Consider the following 18,970-nt stretch of genomic DNA (forward strand, 5'->3'; position numbering starts at 1 on the left):
CTGCCCCACCGAGGGCCATCACCACCCACTGGGGATGGGGTGGGGGGCACTCAAGGTGGCAGACGGGCGGCCTTTGGCAGGCCGCCTCCTGTCCTCCAGTGCAAGAGGGACCCGGCAGCATCTCCTGCCTCCGGCTCCTCCCAGCCCCCCACGGGTCTGCTCTACCAGGTGGGAAATTGCTTCGGGGCCCAAAGAGCAGGGGTCAAGCCAGGGGCCAGCCCCCCAAGAATCCCAGCAACCTGAGGGGCCCCCCAGCTCTCCGGCAATCCCCGGGCCCTTCTGCCAGGTGGGACAGAGAGAGACCGGAACAGGAGGCCCAAGGCTGGAACCCCCAACTCCTGGCCAGGCCTGCCCAAGGACAGGGGCCCCCGGCATGGTAGTCACAAGCTCAGGGGTGGAGCAGACAAGATTTATTGCCCCCTCTCCGCATCCCCACAGCCACCCCTGGCAAAAGATTCTGAACAGACATACAAGAGGCCACTCTGCGCCTGAGGTGAGGGGGAGGTAAATCTGATGCAGACGCCACCCCGGCCGGGCTGGACCCACGGCCTCTGCGAGAAGGTCAGCCTTGGAGTGGACAGCGGGGTGGACAGTGGCCCACTGACCCCTGCATGTGAGGCTGGCCGTGCGCGTGGGACACGCCGTGTGAGGTGCTGCCAACCCGGCTGCCCGAGGACGGAGTTGTGCTGTGGGCCTGGCCAGGCAGGGGCCTGGGGGGGCTGGTCCAACAGACAGTTGGGGATGCCAAAGTGAGCAAGCCCGGTGGCAAGACCACCAGGGCAGGACAGAGTAAAAAAGTCTCCCGCACATTCCGACACGCACACGCGGGGCTGTGAGGAGGCCGGGGCTGCCGCTGCCCCTCACACCACACTCTGCTGGGTCAGCCGCTGCCCCTCACACCACGCTCTGCCGGCCCCCAGGCCCCACGAACTCGGCTGCGCCTGAGCCGTTGCCCCGGCCAAAGTCAATGAAGATACCTTCAGAGCCCGAGTCCGCCGACCCCAGGATCTGGTCCACCAGGTTCTCAGGGCTGGGGGTGGCCGGGGAGCCGTGGGCCGCACCTGGGCCCGGCTCGGTGGGCTGGGCAGGGGGATACAGTCTGTCAGACCACGGCCCCGAGTGGGGGGCTGGGGCGGTTCTGAAGGCCACGGTGGGGCCCGGACCCGGGGCCTCGGGGCAGGACGTCATCTCGGAGACGGAGTGCCTGCGGATGCCCGGGCCCCCGGCGGCCACGGCCTCGGCCTCGTGCTCCTCCACGGGGTTCAGCAGTGGCGTGTTGTAGCTCTTGGAGCGCACCACGGGGTTCTTGGTGAGGGTGTCCCCCACGCGGGAGCGGCGCAGGAGACGCTTCTCTGCAGGGTGGGGGTGGGGAGAGAGGGAGAGAAGGGGCGTCAGCCCTGGGGCCTGGGGGCCTGGCTGCCTCTGCCGCGGGCCACTGGGAGGTTTGCTCCTGCGCCCTCAGCAACCCCAGGGCCCCTGCGTGTTCCAGGAGCTTCCTGTGGCCGGATGCTGTCAAGCACTTCCATGCACCCAGCTCAGCAGGAAGGCCAAGCCCCCCAGGAAAGGCCCTAAAGGCCCCCTAATGTGGAGTCCCCTCAGCACCTGCTGGGGAAGCTTGGTGTGTGTGGGGGGGTGGCACTAGGAGAGGGAAGGAGGGGGGACAGGGGACAGTTTCGGCCCAGCTCTGGCCCCATGTGGCCCTGAACAAGTCCCTTCTGTCTCAGCCTGGACGGGGGGTGATCAGGGCAGTGGTCAGTGCGAGAGCCCCAAGCCCATGGCCTGGGCTCACGCCTCCCTGCCAGTTACCACCTGTGTGACCCTGGGAAGGTTATCAAACCACACCATGCCTCGGTTTCCCCACCTGTGGAAGTCGGCAAATATTAGTGCTCACTGGAGGCAGGCACGACCCCTGGCCTCATGGGGGGAGGGGCCCACACAGGTGAGTCAGTGTCAGGAGCTGCAAGGAGAGCAGGCAGGTGACTTGGGGCCACCCATTTACAACGAGTGAGGCCTGTGGAATTCTGGGTGTGGTAGGAGCCCTGGAAGGCAGAGCAGGGAAGGACCGTGGCCTGTCGGGAACGGCCTCCTGGGCCCCGGGGTGGAGGGCTGAGGGCAGAAGAGGGGGCCCGGCTCAGGCCCTGCAGTTCCGGAAGTGGCCGCCAGGTGGCAGGCGCAGCGTGGCGAGCAGCTCGGGGCTCTCCTAGGCTGGGAGGAGGGGTCCGGCGCCCTCCTTGCTGGGGCTGGGGTCCTGCATGGGGGACACACGGGGCTGGGCTGGGTGACACAGAGCTCTCCTTGGGCTGCCGGGCCGTTCCTGAGCTGATAGGCCCCGCGGGCAGACGTGTGGGTACCCAGGCGCCCCTCTGGATGAGGCTGCCCATCCATTCACTGACAGGCTTCAGCCCCCCAACTTAGCACCGGCCGTCCTCTCCCCAGGATGCCCCTCGCCCTTCAGCTCGGCGGTCACCTGTGTCACCTGGGGAACTTGTCCTGCCACAAACCATTCCAGGGGATCATCTGGGGACCGTGTGCTCATTGGCTGCCTCCCGTCAGACCCCCAGGAGGGGGCAGGCAGCCTTCTCCCACGGCAGGGTGGGCACTCAGCAGGTGCTCAGAGGATGAACTGAAGGGGCCATCCCCCGAATGAGCAGTGCTGGCTGGTTGCTGCAGACCCACTGGACAGCCTGGGGCGGGGTGGGGTGGGGTGCGACACCTACCCAGGATACAGGGGTGTGTGGGGGGCCCCTCGCTGGACGAGAGCCCGTAGGTGCCCAGGTAGGGCGACACCACCTTCTGGACGAGCGCCTCCAGCCGCAGGTAGTCCTCGCTCACGCCCCGTGACTCGTGCACCCCCTGTGAGGGAGGGAGGGAGGGTCAGCATCTCAGCCCCCCTCACCAGGCCCCCTGGCCCAGCTCCGAGACCACCACGAACCTCCTCTCCATTCCCACGGGGTCTTGGCCCCCCTGATGGTCCCACTGTGACCCCCTGGCATCCTGATCCCCCCTTCCCAGTGTCTCTCAGAGCCCACGGGCTCTGGGTCACTCCCCTGCTCCAACACCCATGCCCAGCAGCCTTTGTGGTTCTGGGGGACCCCGACGGCCTGTGGGAAAGGGCCCGGGCCGGATGGGGTGGGGACTCCGCGCTCTGCCCTGGGGAGGCCCCCGAGCCCTGGCTTCCACAGGCTCTGAGCAGCCCCGCGGGAGACGCCGGCTGACCCTGGCGACTTTGGCTTTCTCGCCCAGCGAGGGTCGGGGACATGGCCTGGAGCCCCTGCGCTCACCTGCTTGTCCTGCAGAGGCGGCCAGCGGGACGGCCCGGGGCGTGCTCCCCAGGGCAAAGCTCCCGTCCACCCAGCGCCATGCCCCCAGCCCCTCCCCTGCAACCCCACTCAGGGTTCCCGCTGAGTGCTTGCTGGGTGAATGAATGATGGATGAACAAATGAATGGGTGGAAGACAGCGCTCCTCCATCAGGGGAAAGACGCACTGGGGCAGAAGTTAAACGGGGGGACGACAGATTCTCGGCACCCACCCGGGCCTCGGCAGGTGGGGGTGTGGGACCCAGGGGAGGGGGGCCCCCCAGCACTTCCCCGGGGTCTCCTGAGCCCCAGTCTGCACTCAGCTCGGTGGCGGGATTCTGTGGGTTCCTTGAGAAGGTCTCCCCAAAAGCCCCAAAGAGGGTCCCTCCTCTCCCTGGAACAGTCTCTGCCCAAAGTGAGGTGACAGCCAAGGAAACCAGGGCCCAGCTCCCATCGGCCGTGCCGTGCAGGTGTTTTGTAGACATGGCGTCACTTTGTTCCTCAACCTTCCTCCTGAAGTCCTGTCCCTCCTCCCCATGGCTTGGGGAGGCCTGGGGCTGGGGAGCTGCGTGGCTGTTAAGCGAGGTCAGGACTCCAGACAGTGACCCCCAGAGAATGGAGCTGAGGGGGGGACCCTGGGGGCACAGCCGTGACTGTGGAGCCAGGGTCTGAGGGCAGCGGGGGCTGCAGGGGGCACCCAAATTCCAGCCCCAAAACCTGACATCTGCTTCCTCCACACTCATCCCCACACCCACCCCCCAGGTAAAATCGAGGCCCCTCGGCTGTGACTCCACCTAAAATCCCTCTAAGCGCCACCAAATCAGACCCGGCGGCCCGAGTTTGGTCCTCGAATGTCAGGACAACCACCTGCCCCCGCCCCCAGCCCTTCAAACTCCACACTCGTCACCGGTGGTACCTTCCCCGGCTACCTGTCCCCAGGGCCAACTCACAGACCCTAATTTTAAAAGGATTTTTGCAGAGGAGGGCAATTCAGAACAACAAATCGGACCCCGTGGCCTTGTCTGCTCTGGGCAAGTGTGGACTCTTCTTCCTGGCCAGTGAAATGGGGCAGCGGACGGCACCCGCCCCCTATCAGGCCTGGGGCAATGACCTGTGCCGGCCAACTGGGGGGCGCTCTGCCCACCACAGGGCTGGGGAATGGCCGGGTGCAGAAATGGCCAGTGTGCGGTGGGCGCTGCTGGAGGCCTGCGGGGTTCCTTGCCCTGGGCAGGTGCCTTCTCCCCAGACGGCTGAGTGTGGCTGTCCCTTCCCCAGAGCTGCCTGAAATGTGGTCAGAAATGGGGGTGGGGTGGGGTTGGGGCTCCCAGCCCCAGTGGCACCTGACCTACCCAGGGTACGAAAGCCCAGCCCCTGGCCCTCAAGGAGTGTTCTGGGGGGCCCTTCACACTGCTTGAGCTCCCTCTGGCATGAGGCGGAGGCTTGTTTTCTCCTGAATCCCATCTTTGTCTGGCTCCTTCCCTGGACCCCTTCTGCTTAGAGGCTTCTGAACGTCCCCCTCGATAAACCACGCGGACCCCAATCTTTGGCAAGGGCTCTCCCTCTGGGGTGTCCATCCTTGCATCCAGACACCGGGGTCAAGTGGCTCCTGCCCTTGGCCCTGGAGGCGACCCCTGCCCCCTCGGTCTCACCTGCGGCCCCGCCCTGCCCCCACTCACCTGTAGCACCAGCAGCATTTGCACGATGGCGGGCGGCACGCGGGCGTGGGTGCGGGCCAGAGCGTCCTCCAGCTTCACGCTGAGGGTGATGGTGTTCCGGAAGTGCAGCAGGGCCAGCTGACGCACCGAGGGCTCCTTGCCCTGCAGACACGGCGTCGCATGTGATCCTCACCCCCCTGCCCACCTCCCTGACAGCCCTGCACCCAGCTCCCCTCTGCGGGGCAGCACCGCGGTGGCCTCGCACCTGCACTGGGTAGAAGATGGCCTGCAGCATGGGCAGCACGTCGCTGAAGAAGAAGTCCCACGTCTCAGCCAGCGAGTCCAGCAGCTTCTGTCCTGTGGGCACAGAGAGCCCGTCACCGCTGTCGGGCTCCAGCAGACGCTTCTAGATCACCCAGGACACAGAAGCAACCTCCTCCCAGTGGGACCGGGCGTTCTGGTGGTTTGGAACTGTATGTACCCCAGAAAACCATGTTCTTAAATTTAACCCGTTCCTGTGCGTGTGGGCCCACTGTAAGGAGGGCCTTTTCAAGAGGATACTTCAGTTAAGGCGTGGCCCAGGGTGGCTCTTAATCCTCTTACTGGAGTCCTTTATAAAGGGGATGAGCACAGAAAGAGAGCAAGCCGGGGGAGGGGGCAAGAAGCTAAAGCAAGGAAACCCGGAAAAGGGAGACACCAGCAGACACCGCCATGTGCCTGGCCATTGGCAGAGCCAAGGATCACCAGCAGCCGGTCTTCAGGAAGAAAGCATCGCCTTGACGATGTCATGATTTGGACATTTTCCCAGCCTCAAAACTGTAGGCTCGTAAGCTAGTAAATTCCCATCGCTAAAAGCTAACCCATTTTATGGTATCTGCTTTGAGCAGCTTTACAGACTAAAAGGAGGGCGGAGGGCTCCGAGCCCTAGAGGGCAACCCCCAGTGCCACTCCTTAGGGCTCCTAACCTCCCCGTGCCCCGGCCTCCCCGTCTGTGCTGACCTCCCATGGGATGAAATGAAAATGGACCACATGAGGTGCCGAGTGCCTGGTAAATACCAGCTGCCAGTTTCAGTTCCCTCGCCACACGCCAGACCCCCAGATACACCCAACGAGACCTTCAGCTCACGACCTTGTCTCATCCAGCCCTCCTGACAGCCCTGGTGAGCAACTGGTTAGTCCACTCACCAGCCATCCACACCCCCACGCCGCTGTCAGTCCATCCAGCCACACACCCATCCATCCACCTATCTGTCCTTCTGCCCATCTACCAAATATTTCCAGAGCACTGTGCCAGACCCGATGGCTGGGACCCGGCAAAGCCCCAGCCAGCTGCTGTCCCATCCCATGAGGAGGAGGGAGGAGACTGAACGGCAATTACAAGATATGCCACATGGCCACTGGCTGGAGGCCACCGTGATAGCCAGGCAGAGCACTGAAGACACCTACAAGGTGTAAGGGGAGAGAAGAGAAGGTGGGGAGGGTCAGGCGGGAAGGCTTCCTGGTGGAGGCGCTAATCCGAGCTACACTGGGAAGGATGTGGTTTCTAGACATTTTCTGGCAACTACAAAAAGGAGGTACCCCTTGGGAAGACTGTTGCTGCAAAGGAGAGGTGAGGCCTCCCTATAATTGTGCCTAAGAGCCTCCTCCCGAATGCCTCTTTGTTGCTCAGATGTGGCCCTCTCTCTCTGGCTAAGCCAACTTGAAAGGTGAAATCACTGCCCTCCCCCCTACGTGGGATCAGACACCCAGGGGAGTGAATCTCCCTGGCAACGTGGAATATGACTCCCGGGGAGGAATGTAGACCTGGCATCGGGGGATGGAGAACATCTTCTTGACCAAAAGGGGGATGTGAAAGGAAATGAAATAAGCTTCAGTGGCAGAGAGATTCCAAAAGGAGCCTAGAGGTCACTCTGGTGGGCACTCTTATCCACAATATAGACAACCCTTTTTAGGTTCTAATGAATTGGAATACCTAGCAGTAAATACCTGAAACTATCAAACTACAACCCAGAACCCAAGAATCTCGAAGACAGTTGTATAAAAATGTAGCTTATGAGGGGTGACAATGGGATTGGGAATGCCATAAGGACCAAACTCCACTTTGTCTAGTTTATGGATGGATGAGTAGAAAAATAGGGGAAGGAAACAAACAGACAAAGGTACCCAGTGTTCTTTTTTACTTCAATTGCTCTTTTTCACTCTAATTATTATTCTTGTTATTTTTGTGTGTGTGCTAATGAAGGTGTCAGGGATTGATTTGGGTGATGAATGTACCACTATGTAATGGTACTCTGAACAATCGAAAGTACGATTTGTTTTGTATGACTGCGTGGTATGTGAATATATCTCAATAAAATGAAGATAAAAAAATAGCACTATTAACTGAAAAAAAAAAAAAAGAATACTTAGAAGGTGAGTTATCGCAGGAAACAAAAACATTTTAAATAACATTTACTTGAACTGAAGAAAACCTTGCGTGTACGGAAACAACAAAATGAGACAAAACGGGGGCTTAAGAGTTAAGTGAAGAATGTAAGTGAACGATGCAACAGCAGGATTTAGACAGCATTAGAAGCAATGAAGTGCAAAATTGACACTGTAGAAAATTGAATCAGTGACACGGAATTCAAAGAAATAAAAACACTTAAAAAAAAAAAAAAAAAGAAAAAAAAAAAAGGCGGTACCAGGCAAGCTCTGGGAGCACCACGACCCGCCCCACGGTGGACTGGAGCTGCCCCTGGGGAGACAGTGAGGCTGAGGCAACCCCAGGACGAAGGCCTGAGGCGCCCAGGGCCGAGCAGGCCCGGGCACAGGCCCTCACGGCCTCTGCTGCTGGGCGGGACCCCACCTGGGAGCCCCACTGACCTCCGGCTGGAGAAGCACTGGGCGCTGGAGGTGTCTGAGGGCCAAGAGGGAAAAACCCGCTCAATGGAAACCGCACGCTGGCCTGAGTCCCGGCACGGCACAGCTCAGGCCTGGGGCCCACCCCGAGGTTTCCATGGGAATGCAAGGCCGGCAAGGGCCTTCGTCTCTGTCTTCCTCACTCTCCTTGGGCTGCCCCCCACCCTGTGTGGGCGTGAAGGCACTGGGGGGTGGACTGGCTGCCAGCAGCCTGGGAAAGCCCCGTCCAGCCTGTCCCACCCCTACACCCCGGCCCAAGGTGGGGCCGTCCGGCCTCTGTGTGCGGCACGTCCATGGCCAGGCGGCTCCGTGCCCAGCTCTCTGCACCCTGGGTGCCCACACCTGCCTCGCGGGCATCAGAGGCCGCAGGAGTGCTGGGGACAGCCAGGCCCGCAGCCGGCCGCTCACCGGCTGTCTCGGGGTCGGATGACACTGGGTCGGGGCCCGGTGCTGCTCCTGGCTTGGGGGCGCTGGGAGGGGGTGCATGCCCTGCAGCTCAGCGTCACCCTCCGTGAAATGTGTCCCACGACAGAAGCACCCAGGAGATGGTGGCCGCTGCCACGAGGCTGCCGCGTATGCATGTGGCCGCATCTTGGCCCACATTCAGGAAATGGCAGCTGCCCACCCTCCACGGACCCCCAGCCCAGGCAGAAGGCCACCCCACCATGTCGGGCCTTGCCCCAGGAACGGGTCAGTGTCTGTCTGTCTGTCTTCCTTCAGCCTGTGAGTGCTGGGGACTGACTGCACAGGCCCTGGAGATACCAGACGGCACCGGGCCTGAGGCAGCTCTGCACCTTAGAGACAAGGCCAGGGGAGACCCCAGCAAGGACAGCAGCCAGTGGCAAAGCCACAGGCGGGCTAGGGGACAGGGCAGGGGGCCCAGCACAAGTGCAAAGGTGAGCACGTGGGGGCCTTCAGCACAGCAGGGCTCCCTCGGACCCAGCAGGATGCTGGGAGGGAAGGCAGGTCCCAGGATCCAGGGCTGGCAGACCCCTGGCCTTTTCCTCCAAGCTCCCAAGTCCCTGGCTGCTGGAGGCCAACAGCCAGAGACCACAGAGGGCTGGCTTTCCCCGGAGGGAGCCACCCTTCCTCAGGGCTGCTCCTCTCCCGGGAAAAGCTCTGCGTGGGAGTGGAAGCCCAAGGCCTCCCTGGAGCCTGGAAGAGGAGGGCCAGGCAGCAAGGTCCTGGGGCCACCCCGCCGCCACCCGTGTCCTCTCCAGTCACGGCTGAGGATGTGGATGGCTGCAGGAAGCAGCCTGAAGTGGGAGAAGCCTGGGGCTGTCAGTGGGACCCAAACCTGGGTGGGGAGGAGGGGGGAGGCACTGAGGCCCCCTGAGGGTGTGGGGTGGCCACGGTCCCCAAGCATGGGGCCTGAAGTGGGCCAGACGTCCTCCTCAGCAGGCCACGTCTTGAGGCCCTCCTCAAGGGTCACCTCTTTCGGGCAGCCCTCCCTGATTGCAAGGTGGGGTTAACCCTCTCCTCCCCAGGGCGGCCCTCCACCCTGTCATTTATCAGGCTGTCCTGTCACCATCTGGTCCCTGTGTCCCAACTGGGCTGTGAGTCCCTCCAGGGAAGAGCCTGGCTCTCCCCCATCTCTGGGTCCCTGCAGCCACCCCGGGCCTGACGTGTTGTGAGCACCCCATAAATCCTTGCTGAGTGCACGGGTGGGGGCGTCCAACCCCACAGTGCTAAGATGGGGATGCGGAGGCCAGAGAGGGGAGTGGTGCACCTGTGGCTATATGGGAACTGGACCCCCAGCCTCTGACTCCCTCCCGGTTCCCGAGGCCTCGGGCAACGCTGGGCCCCCAGGTGGGGCTGCCCCGGGCTGCCCTCTGCACCCCGCCGTCGGGCAGCACACCCCACTGGGAGGCCAGGCGCACACCACCGCTGTGGGCAGAGCTTGGCCAGGCCACACAAAGCTCCCCTTCTCCAGCAAGCCCAGTGCCCTGACTGGAGCTGTGGGGGGTGGAAGGTGTAGGCAGTGCCAGAATGTGCCGAGTCAAGAGACAGGCATGGGTGGCAGCTCTGCCAGGCGCCAAACCCTCACCGCATCCTGCCTGGCCCGATGCTGCCTCCTCCAAGCTGGGTCCCAGACCCCTGGGTGCCCGTGACCCCCCCACCCGCCACTACTGGCCGTGCTCGGGGCCCTTCTCCGGCTCCTGCCTTGGCTGGCCCACCTACCACATGCAGCAGCTGCCAGGACGGAACGTGGCCATGCAGCTCTGAGTTCATGAACTCATCCAGAACATTCTGGGACCTTCTTCAGGCCTCGGTTTCCTCCTCTGTGCATGGGCAAACACCCCCCTCTTCACAGGGTCAGAGTGGGGATGTGAGAAGGAAAGAGAAGGTGGAGAGGGCATCTCGGGAGCCAGGCTGCTGTGCCATGTAACACAGTGTGGCCTGGGCAAGGGACTTAACCACTCCATGCCTCAGTTTCCCTGTATGACAATAAAGGCATCTCCTTCAGAGAGTGGACGTAAAACACTCAGCACAGGGGCTCCTGGTGGTGCCTTGCACATGGTTGGGGCTGCAGATGTTCATGAACCTGAACCTGGCACATGGCTTGACACACAGTAGGCCCATAGCAAAGAGCGTGGGTGAGCGCGGGGCCCTCCCGTAATCTGACCGCCCCCTGGGCTGATCCACTCTGGTGAGGAAGTGTGCACTTCATTTGTCCCCACGCTCCTCGGGTGCCGGGACCCGGCAGTGTCAGCCAAGGCTCAGGGTGGGGGGAGGGAGAGGTCGGTGGGCTCAGGCCTCACACCCCTGCCAGGTCCAGGGCCTGCTGGTCACGGCCGAGCTGGCTGTCCCCCACCCGCTGAGGCCCGAGCCGGGCAGGGAGGCCAGCCAGGACCTCCTGGGCCTTGAAAGGGCAAAGTGCATGTGCTCCGGAATCAGGCAGACTGGGGTTTGAATCCCACCTCAACCCCTACCTGCAGTGTGATCAGGGACAAGTCACTTGACATCACCATGATGGATCCTATGGCTCACGGGGTGGGGGGCACAGCGCCCAGCCTGCTGGTCCCAGACCCCGCCAGGCCAGCCCAGGGCAGCAGCTCCCACACAGGTCATGGCTCCCAACCCTGCACCTTCCTGCGTTCCCCCAGGGCCACCTGCCACCTCTCCGCGGCTCCTTGGGAGGCTCACCCAGCTGGACAAAGCTCCTTCTGGGCTCACGGGAGGCTATTCTGGATCTTGGTTTTATGACACCCAAAATGTCACCGATGAGCCGTGATGCTGCCATCCAGGACTCCGAGAAACTCCCTCTAGAGCCCGTCCCCTGGACTGCCTCTGACACCGAGGTGCTCTAAGTGTCATCAAGGGCTTTCCAGGGGGTCCACAAGATGAGAACGATTTCCATTTGCATTTCCACTCTTATTCTCTCCTGAGTGCACAGCAGAGCTTTCCCGAGGCTATGTATGTGCTATTTTATTGCTCCGACAGCTAGTCGAATGCTTGCTTGTGTATTCTTGGGTTCTAGGATTTTCTAAGGCAAGAGTCTTAGTTTCCCAGCTGGTAAACAAATACCGTACAGTGGGTTGGCTTCAAAAACAGGAATTCATTGGCTCACAGTTTTGAGGCCAGGAAAAGTCCAAAGTCGAGGCGTCAGTGAAGCGACACTTTCTCCCCGAAGACTGTGGCGTCTGGGGCTGGCTGCCACCGATCCTTGGTCCTCGGCCTTTCCATCACCTGGCACTGCACACAGTGGCTCCCTCTCCTCTCTCCCGGTTCCCTTGACTTCCAGCTTCTCCTGCTACCTGTGGCTTCTCTTCCTCGACTTCCACTCTGCCCACCAGGGACTCCAGTCATCGGCTGAAAGCCCCACCTGAGTCCTTGGGGCAGCCCCTTAACTATAGTCACACCTTGAAGAGCTCTTACATACAACGTGCCCACATCCACCAGGATGCACACAGAACACGTCCAAACTGGGGTCACAATCTGATTCAGCACGGGAAGCTCTTTGGGGTCCTCAGCACTTCTAAGGATACAGTGGGATCCTGGAACCAAAATAGTTCAGAACTGCTGCTTTCACAGGGCAGGGCCCTGCCTCAGGCCAGGTGGCCGCACTCTGCTCCACAGGAAATCCCTTCCGGAACCTCTCCCTGCACAGCCCCGGGGGCTGGCCCAGCTTGGCTCCTGTCCGATTCCGGGCCTGGCTCTCCAGCGGCCGGGGAACTGGAGCGCTGTGATTCTGCCAACACTTACCTTTTGGCTTAGTTTACCAGACACCAGAGAGCCCTGATGGGTGCACCTTGCAGGCCAGGAAGGAGGCGTCTGGGCAGGGCGTGGTCCGGGGAACCCATGGGCTCCTGGACCTTGCTGCTACCCTCCTCCGAGGGCAAAGGCAGTGTCCTGCCAGCAAACCCTTCCAGAAACTGGGCTCCCACCCACCGCAGTCATTGGACCCTTCCTTCCTCCCCAGCCTGAGCCCAGGGCAATCTCTGCCCTAAGCCAGCTCTCCCGGGTCTTTGGAGACATTGATGGAACTCTCCCAAGTTGCAGGGACAGGATTTGCCTGGGCTAGAGACCCCCGCTGGGCAGCAAGGGGAAGCAGGGGCTCTCACACCACCTTGCAGTCCTCCTGGGCGCTGACAAGATGGCAGTGCAGACGCCCACCCCCAGCGAGGTCCCGAGTACGTGTCTCGGTCCTGCCTGCCCCGAGGCAGCACTTTGGTCCCCTCCAAGCCCTCCTGACTGGAGAGCCTCACCCCCAGGCAGAGCCCCGGGGCACCAGCAGGCACATCTGCTGGCCCTGTCCCCAGTACCCCGTGAGCCCCCAATGTGGGTGGCGGCCACATCCGGCCATGGGCGCCAGACTCACCCTCGTAGAAGTGGATCTTGTCACGCAGAATCACCATGCCTTTCGTCAGCAGCTGGTTCTGAAAGGTAGACGGAGAAACCCATGGGGGTCCCTGTGGGTGCTCCAGGCTGTGCTGGTGGGCGGGGCCTCCAGGAGCTCCAGAGGGGAAAGGACTCGCCTGGGGACCCCAACAACCGACCCAACCGTGGGGTCAGGGGTCAGGAGGTGGCCACATGGACATTTCCTGAGAAACAGGCTGATTCTGGAGCCTCGTCCCACAGGCTGAGCTGGGGCGGGTGGGCTGCCTGGGGCCTCCCACGGAAGAGGGGGCTTCAGACGGAGACAGGCCTAATGAGCGGAGGCCTGGCCTGTTGATCACGTCGCTGACCGAGGCTCGTCCGGCATGGACCCTGCGGGCACTAGGACGCCGTGTGGCCCCTGCACTCTTCACGACAGCCAAAACAGGGAGACAACCCAAGTGTCCCTTGACAGAAGAACTGACAAACAAATGGGGCACATGCCCGCCATGGGATATCAGGCCCTAAAAAGGAATGAAGTGCTGCTACACGCGGCAGCACACGTGAGCCTTGGAAACGTGATGCGCAGTGAAAGCAGCCAGATTCCACCGACATGAGATGTCCAGGTTAAGCAAACCCAGAGAAAGGCAAGGTCAGCAGTTGCCAGGGGCCGGGGGAGGTGGGCATGGGGAGTGACTGCTAAGGTGTACGAGGTCTCTTTATGGGGTGATGAGAATGTTCTGGAATGAGAGAGCGGTGACGGTGGCACACTCGGTGAATACATTAACCCACTGAACTGTACACTTAAGACAGGCAAGTTTTATGGTATGCGAATTCTACTTCTAAAAAGCTACTACCTTAAGACGAACAAACCAACAGAAAACTGTGCCGGCCAGGGACCCCAGCTCATCCAGCCTGTGCCCCACATTGCTGAGAGAGTGTATCCTCTAACCTCCGCAACAACCCGCCAGCTGAGGAAACCGAGCCACAGCGAGGACGCCCCCTCTGAGCCCAGGCAGATGGTGGCAGAGCTGGGGCTCTGTCACTACCGCTGAGGGCCTGTCCCCTCTGGCCAGCTCAGGAAGCAAAGCCAACATGGCTGGAGTGCAAAGGCCACCCACCTGCAGGTACTCGGTGAAGAAAGACCCCAGCTCCGTCTTCAGCAGCTGCCTGTTGTGGGGGGAGAGCAAATGAGAGCCGGAGTCAGAGATCCCACACACTGAAGGTGAGGGGTGGGCACGTCTGTGCTCCCCAATGGAGGCGCAGCATGTCTGTCCCCTCACCTATTTCACAGAAAAGGACACTGAGCGTTCCCAGGTGGCAAGTGAGGGTCTCCTCGTCATATGGCTTTCTTGGGGAGAACCCGCCAGGGCTGGGCCTCCAACACCCAGCTCAGCCCCTTCTTCGCCTGCCCAAACCCCACAGACCCAGGCAGCATCCCATAGTACTCTCTCCCCTGCAGTGTTTTCATGTGTGTTTCCTCCTTGACTTCACTCCAGAGAACCTCGAGCAATCTTCAGGGCAGGCATTGTGGGTGCAGGAGAGGCTCCGAGAGGTCAAGTGACTTGTCTAAGGCCACACAGGACAGTTCGGAGCTGGGATATGAACTGCATCCTTTGTATTGCAAGCTGAGACCTCCCCCCACCGCACCCCTCCAGGGGCTGGGGGATGGTGTGTGTTCTCTCCCACACCAGCCACAGACCAAAAACACGTGGGGCCCAAGACATCCCACCAACAGCCTCTATGTTCTGAGTTAAACAGATCAGAAACCTTAAGTTTTACGTTGCTATTTCCGTTAGGAAAACACGAACTGATCCGGAATTAGGCAGGCCTTTCTGCACGGCCATAGTACAACCGAGTTTCCTTTTCCACGGGTTTGTTAACTAACCGCTCCCCCAACAACATGGTTCAAATTTCAGTCTCCATGACATACAGCAGAGTAATTGCACTAAGAACCAGCTGGCCAATCATCAGTGGCCAATCATGTGGTTTCTTTCAAAGCTGGACTGTGATTTGTTGCTGCACACGTCACTCAGTTCATGCACAGACAGTAAAGCATGTAGTTGTGTCACCTCCTCATCTCCCACGGCTAACCGTATTTTACAAAAATGGATAATCGTGGAGGGACCTGGCCAACCACTGAGAGTGCACCAAAGAAATGAGAAGTTGTAATGCATCAAACAGGCTTTGAATGGGCAAAGACTGCCCAAACAATTTTTGGTACATTTTGACAAAGAAATAAAACATGTCTCAATGTTTCTAATGTTTTGAGTGTTCTAAATCAATACTCACTTGCTAGTCTCTTCCACTTCCCTATAGGTTTTAACCAACCCTGATGGAGCTTTTCAGGTTTGGCAAAAATTTGACAAAAGTAGTAAATTTTGCCCATCAATTATTAAGATCGCTTTGCCCGGTTTCTGTTTGCCTGGACGTTTTTAAGGTCCCAGCTTGCATTGTCAGGCCAAGACTGCTGGGGTTTCAAAAGCAACACACGGAAAGAAAACCCCAAATATGGTTTGCTCTCTGCACCTCGCCACGGTGCCCCCAGGGGCTGGAGGGTGACAAAGCCACACTCTCCTGCCACCAATCAGCTCTCTTGACCTTGGAGTTGGGGGTGGGGGTGGCAGTAAATTTCCATTTCCCCCACACTCAGCCCAAGCGTGCTCCGTTCCTCACAGGTCTTTTGGGGAAAGCTACGCTTTTATCTTCCTGGCAGAGGTGCAGGCTGAACCCCAGCTCTGGACTGGCTGCCCCCCACCAGCCCTGTGGGGACAGGGTCCTGGGGGCAAAAGGGAGCACAGAGAGGTCAGGGGGCCTGGGCTGAGGTGACCAGCACACTGGAGGGTGTGGGGGTGAAGAGCTGACCTGGGTAAAAGCTGGTGACGCCCCAACTGACCCTCCCAGGCCAGACGCCACCCAGCAGTCCCTCTACCCACCCGGGCTGTCCCCTGGGACCTGCCACCTGGATTTCCAAAGCTTTGGGCTGGTGTGTGACGCCTGGGAACAGAGTGAAGCCATCTGCTCCTTCAAGAACCCCACCATGACCTTGACCCCAGTGGAGCCCAGGCACAGGGTTGTCTAAAGGTCACCATATAGACAAGGTCTGAGAGGGGACGGTCTTCCTGAAGGCCCAAGGGTGGGCTTAGGGAGACCCCTCAGCAAAGTCAGGGGCCGAGGGCAGGGTTGGCACGCCGGGTGATCTCAGTCAAGACCCCCTCTCCTTTGTCCTGAGATGCACCTGCAGATAGGGTAGGAGGGTCCTGGGGTCCCCAGTGAGTGAGTGTGTGTCGGTGAGTGTGGGTGCCGGAGTGAGTGAATGAATGAATGTGGCCTTCAGGGCCGAGTGGATCCTCAGCTCACTGCGGCTGAAGGGCTGGAGCGGTTCTACCCGAGCCTGCCGTGGTGGGTGGCCCTGTCCCACAGCTGGCTGCCTGGGAACTCGGGGGGACGGGAGGGCCTTTGGCACCCCAGCAGCTGGCTCCCCCTGTCCTCAGGCTGCGCCTCCCAGCTGCCGACCAGGGGAACCAACATGCCTTCCAGCAGACGGGGGGCCCCCAGGAAGTGGCCTCCGATCTGCTTAGTGCGAGGGGCTGTGGGGAGTGGCCAGGTCAGGCCCCTTTGGCTGGGGATACCACCAGCCGCCTCCAGTCCCTCTCCAAAACCCCCACACAACAGGTGACGCCCACATTTGCTACGTGGACATGTGGGTGATTCCCTCAGATCCCATCCAGCAGCTGAAGCGCCTTGGAACCCCTTTCTGGGAGACGCCTGATCCCAGCCACGAGCACCCACGTAGCAGGCAAGGGAAGGTGTCACACACACTAACCCCAAATACCCAGAGCCCTTCATTAGACAGATGGGGAAACTGAGGCTCTGGGAGGGCTACTGATGAGGTCAAAGGCCAGGCTGGGACCCCAGAGCTGGCTCCTAACCCACGTGGATTAAAGGCAGACATCAATGCTATGGGATTTTATGGGGGGGGGGTTTGCCCAGGACAGCAGGGGACAACTGGCCCTTGTGAGAAATTTAAAAGTGGGGTGAGTTGGAACTTAAACCGACCAGCACCTCTGCCCCACAGCAGGGCCTGCTGACCAGCGGCTACGTGGCCATCCAGCCTGGACTGGGCTGACCCTGGGCTGCTGGGGCGGGGTGGGGGTTTGAAGGGACAGTCCCAAGCCAGCCCCCTGCATGCTGGGAATAAAGGGGACCCACAGATGGCCAGTCCAAAGGGTACGGCCTGTGGCCTAATTCCAGGCCCCCAGTCACCGCCAGAGGAGGGCTGCAGTGGCAATATCCTGGGGTGTCACTGCAGATGTCAGGGCAAAGAAACTGGGGGTCCCCCAGGGAGGGTCTGGTGGACACCCGGCCATGTTGCCCCGTCCAGGCCTGAGGGTTCCTGGGAGCTGCGGCAGGGCCTCCAGGCCCATGGGCAGGAGCTGGGGCCAGGGATGGACAATCTGCAGGAGCCTCTGGGCGGCCGAGGGCCTGCACACAAGCTCCGTCCCGGAAGGGCCCTGCGGCCTCCAGAGCCTACGGGCTCATCTGTGCTCCTCGCACAGGCCGAGGCAGATTCGGAGCAGACAAACTGGGGCTGGGGGAGAGGCCGCCGCAGGCAGATGTCGGGGCAGCCTCCTGCAGGGACAGGCAACACAGGGAAGGAGTGACACAAACAGCCACAGGCACCGGACGCAGCGTGCACGGCCGCCCGGGCTGCTAGCACAGGGCCACAGGCCTCGCACGGCCAGGCTCCCCGGCAGCGCCAACCGGGCGAGCGGGGCCCAGGTCCCGTGGGAGAAGGTGGGACGCTGACATGTCCTTCGGGGGCAGTCACCCAAGACAACCGAGGTTAAAAGAGGCTGCCCCATAACCAGGGGGCCCTCTGCAACCCGGCGTGACCTAGACAGACAGACTGGACGTCGTCAATGAAAACCTCGTGCGTCAAGACGGTAAAAAGACAACTCATGGAATGGGGGAAAAATTTGCAAATCATATATCTGATATGAGTGAAGGGTCCAGAATGTGTAAAGAACTCATACAACTCAACAATATAAAGACAAATGACCCAGTTTAAAGAGTGTGTCTGGATAGACTCCAAAAAGGATTTGAATAGACATTTTTTGGCATATAAATGGCAATAAGCACGTAAAAAGAGGCATGAAATAAGCCAGATATAACAGAACAAATGTTGTATGATCATGAATAAATGAAATAATCAGGTTATGCAAATTTAGAGAGAGAAAGTATATCATAGGGACCAGGGGCTGAAGGCAAGGGTTGCTTAATGAGTTTCGGGGTTTCTGTTTGGGATGATGGAAACATTCTGATGATGCCTGGTGGTGATGGAAACAAAACACTGAATATAATTAACACCACTAATTGTATACTTGAAAGTGGTTAAAACGGGAAGGTTGTGCAGCGTATATGTTACCACAATAACAAACAAGCAAGCAGAACATCACAAGAGATTGCTTCAGACTCACAAAGATGGCTAGAATTTTAAGAAACGGAAAATAAGTGTGGGTCAGGACGATGTGGAGAAACTGGGACTCTCATGCCCCGCTGGCGGGAATGTAAAATGTTGCAGCCTCTTTGGAAAATAGTCTGGTGATTCCTCAAAAAGCTAAACTCGGAGTTTCGACAAGACCCAGCAGTCTGGGTGGACGCGGGATCCTAGTGTCCCTCGACAGACGAGGGGAGGAACAAAATGTTGTCTGGCTACGCAATGGAATACTATGCAGCCATCAAAAGGAACAAAGTCCTGACACCTGCCACAACACGGATGGCCCATGAAGCAGCACGTTGCGTGAAATAAGCCAGGTGCAAAAGGACGGCTGAGGTCTGATTCCATCTATAGGGCAGGTGCAGAATGGGTAAACCCATCGAGGCAGAAAGTGGACTGGTGGTTGCCAGGGGCTGGGGGAGGGGAGCCTGCTAAAACTACGGGGGTTTTGGGAGGGCAACAGAAATGTTCTGGAATTAGACAGTGTCAATAGTGCCATAATCTTGTGAATATACTAAAACCCCCTGAATTGCACACTTCAAGGGGATGGATTTTCTGGTATGTGAATTACACTGCAACAACGACAAATATGTCTATAAAATGGGTAAAAACAAGAGTGCTGGCGGCCGTCTGAGTGCTGCTAGCATCCGCCACCCTGCCCCTGCCTGGGCATAGCGACGGCCCCCTGTGAACCTCGCTAACCAGCCTCATGAGCCAGTGTTGCCACGTGGCGGAGAAGAGCTGGGTGGGGGCTGCTCTGACAGGTCCACCAGCCCGGGGGGCAGGGACCCGAGTCCCA

The 18,970-nt window shown here is 59.9% G+C and overlaps 1 protein-coding gene across 2 annotated transcripts in view; it reads right to left on the reverse strand.

The window, feature by feature from the left end:
• Positions 1-395: 395 nt before the first annotated feature.
• PRR5 (proline rich 5) overlaps positions 396-18,970 on the reverse strand; it is a 28,538-nt gene continuing 9,963 nt past the window's right edge. For both annotated transcript variants that reach the window (XM_037845042.1, XM_037845043.1), the window contains exons 3-8: positions 13,793-13,841; positions 12,676-12,733; positions 5,218-5,309; positions 4,974-5,114; positions 2,718-2,853; positions 396-1,352 (exon numbers count right to left, since the gene is read on the reverse strand). In XM_037845042.1, the coding sequence (XP_037700970.1) occupies positions 895-1,352; positions 2,718-2,853; positions 4,974-5,114; positions 5,218-5,309; positions 12,676-12,733; positions 13,793-13,841 (934 nt within the window). In that variant the 3' untranslated portion in view covers positions 396-894. The remainder of the gene's footprint in view (positions 1,353-2,717; positions 2,854-4,973; positions 5,115-5,217; positions 5,310-12,675; positions 12,734-13,792; positions 13,842-18,970) is intronic.

Source organism: Choloepus didactylus, chromosome 8 (assembly GCF_015220235.1).
Source record: "Choloepus didactylus isolate mChoDid1 chromosome 8, mChoDid1.pri, whole genome shotgun sequence".
In the NCBI taxonomy this organism is placed as follows: Eukaryota; Metazoa; Chordata; class Mammalia; order Pilosa; family Megalonychidae; genus Choloepus; species Choloepus didactylus.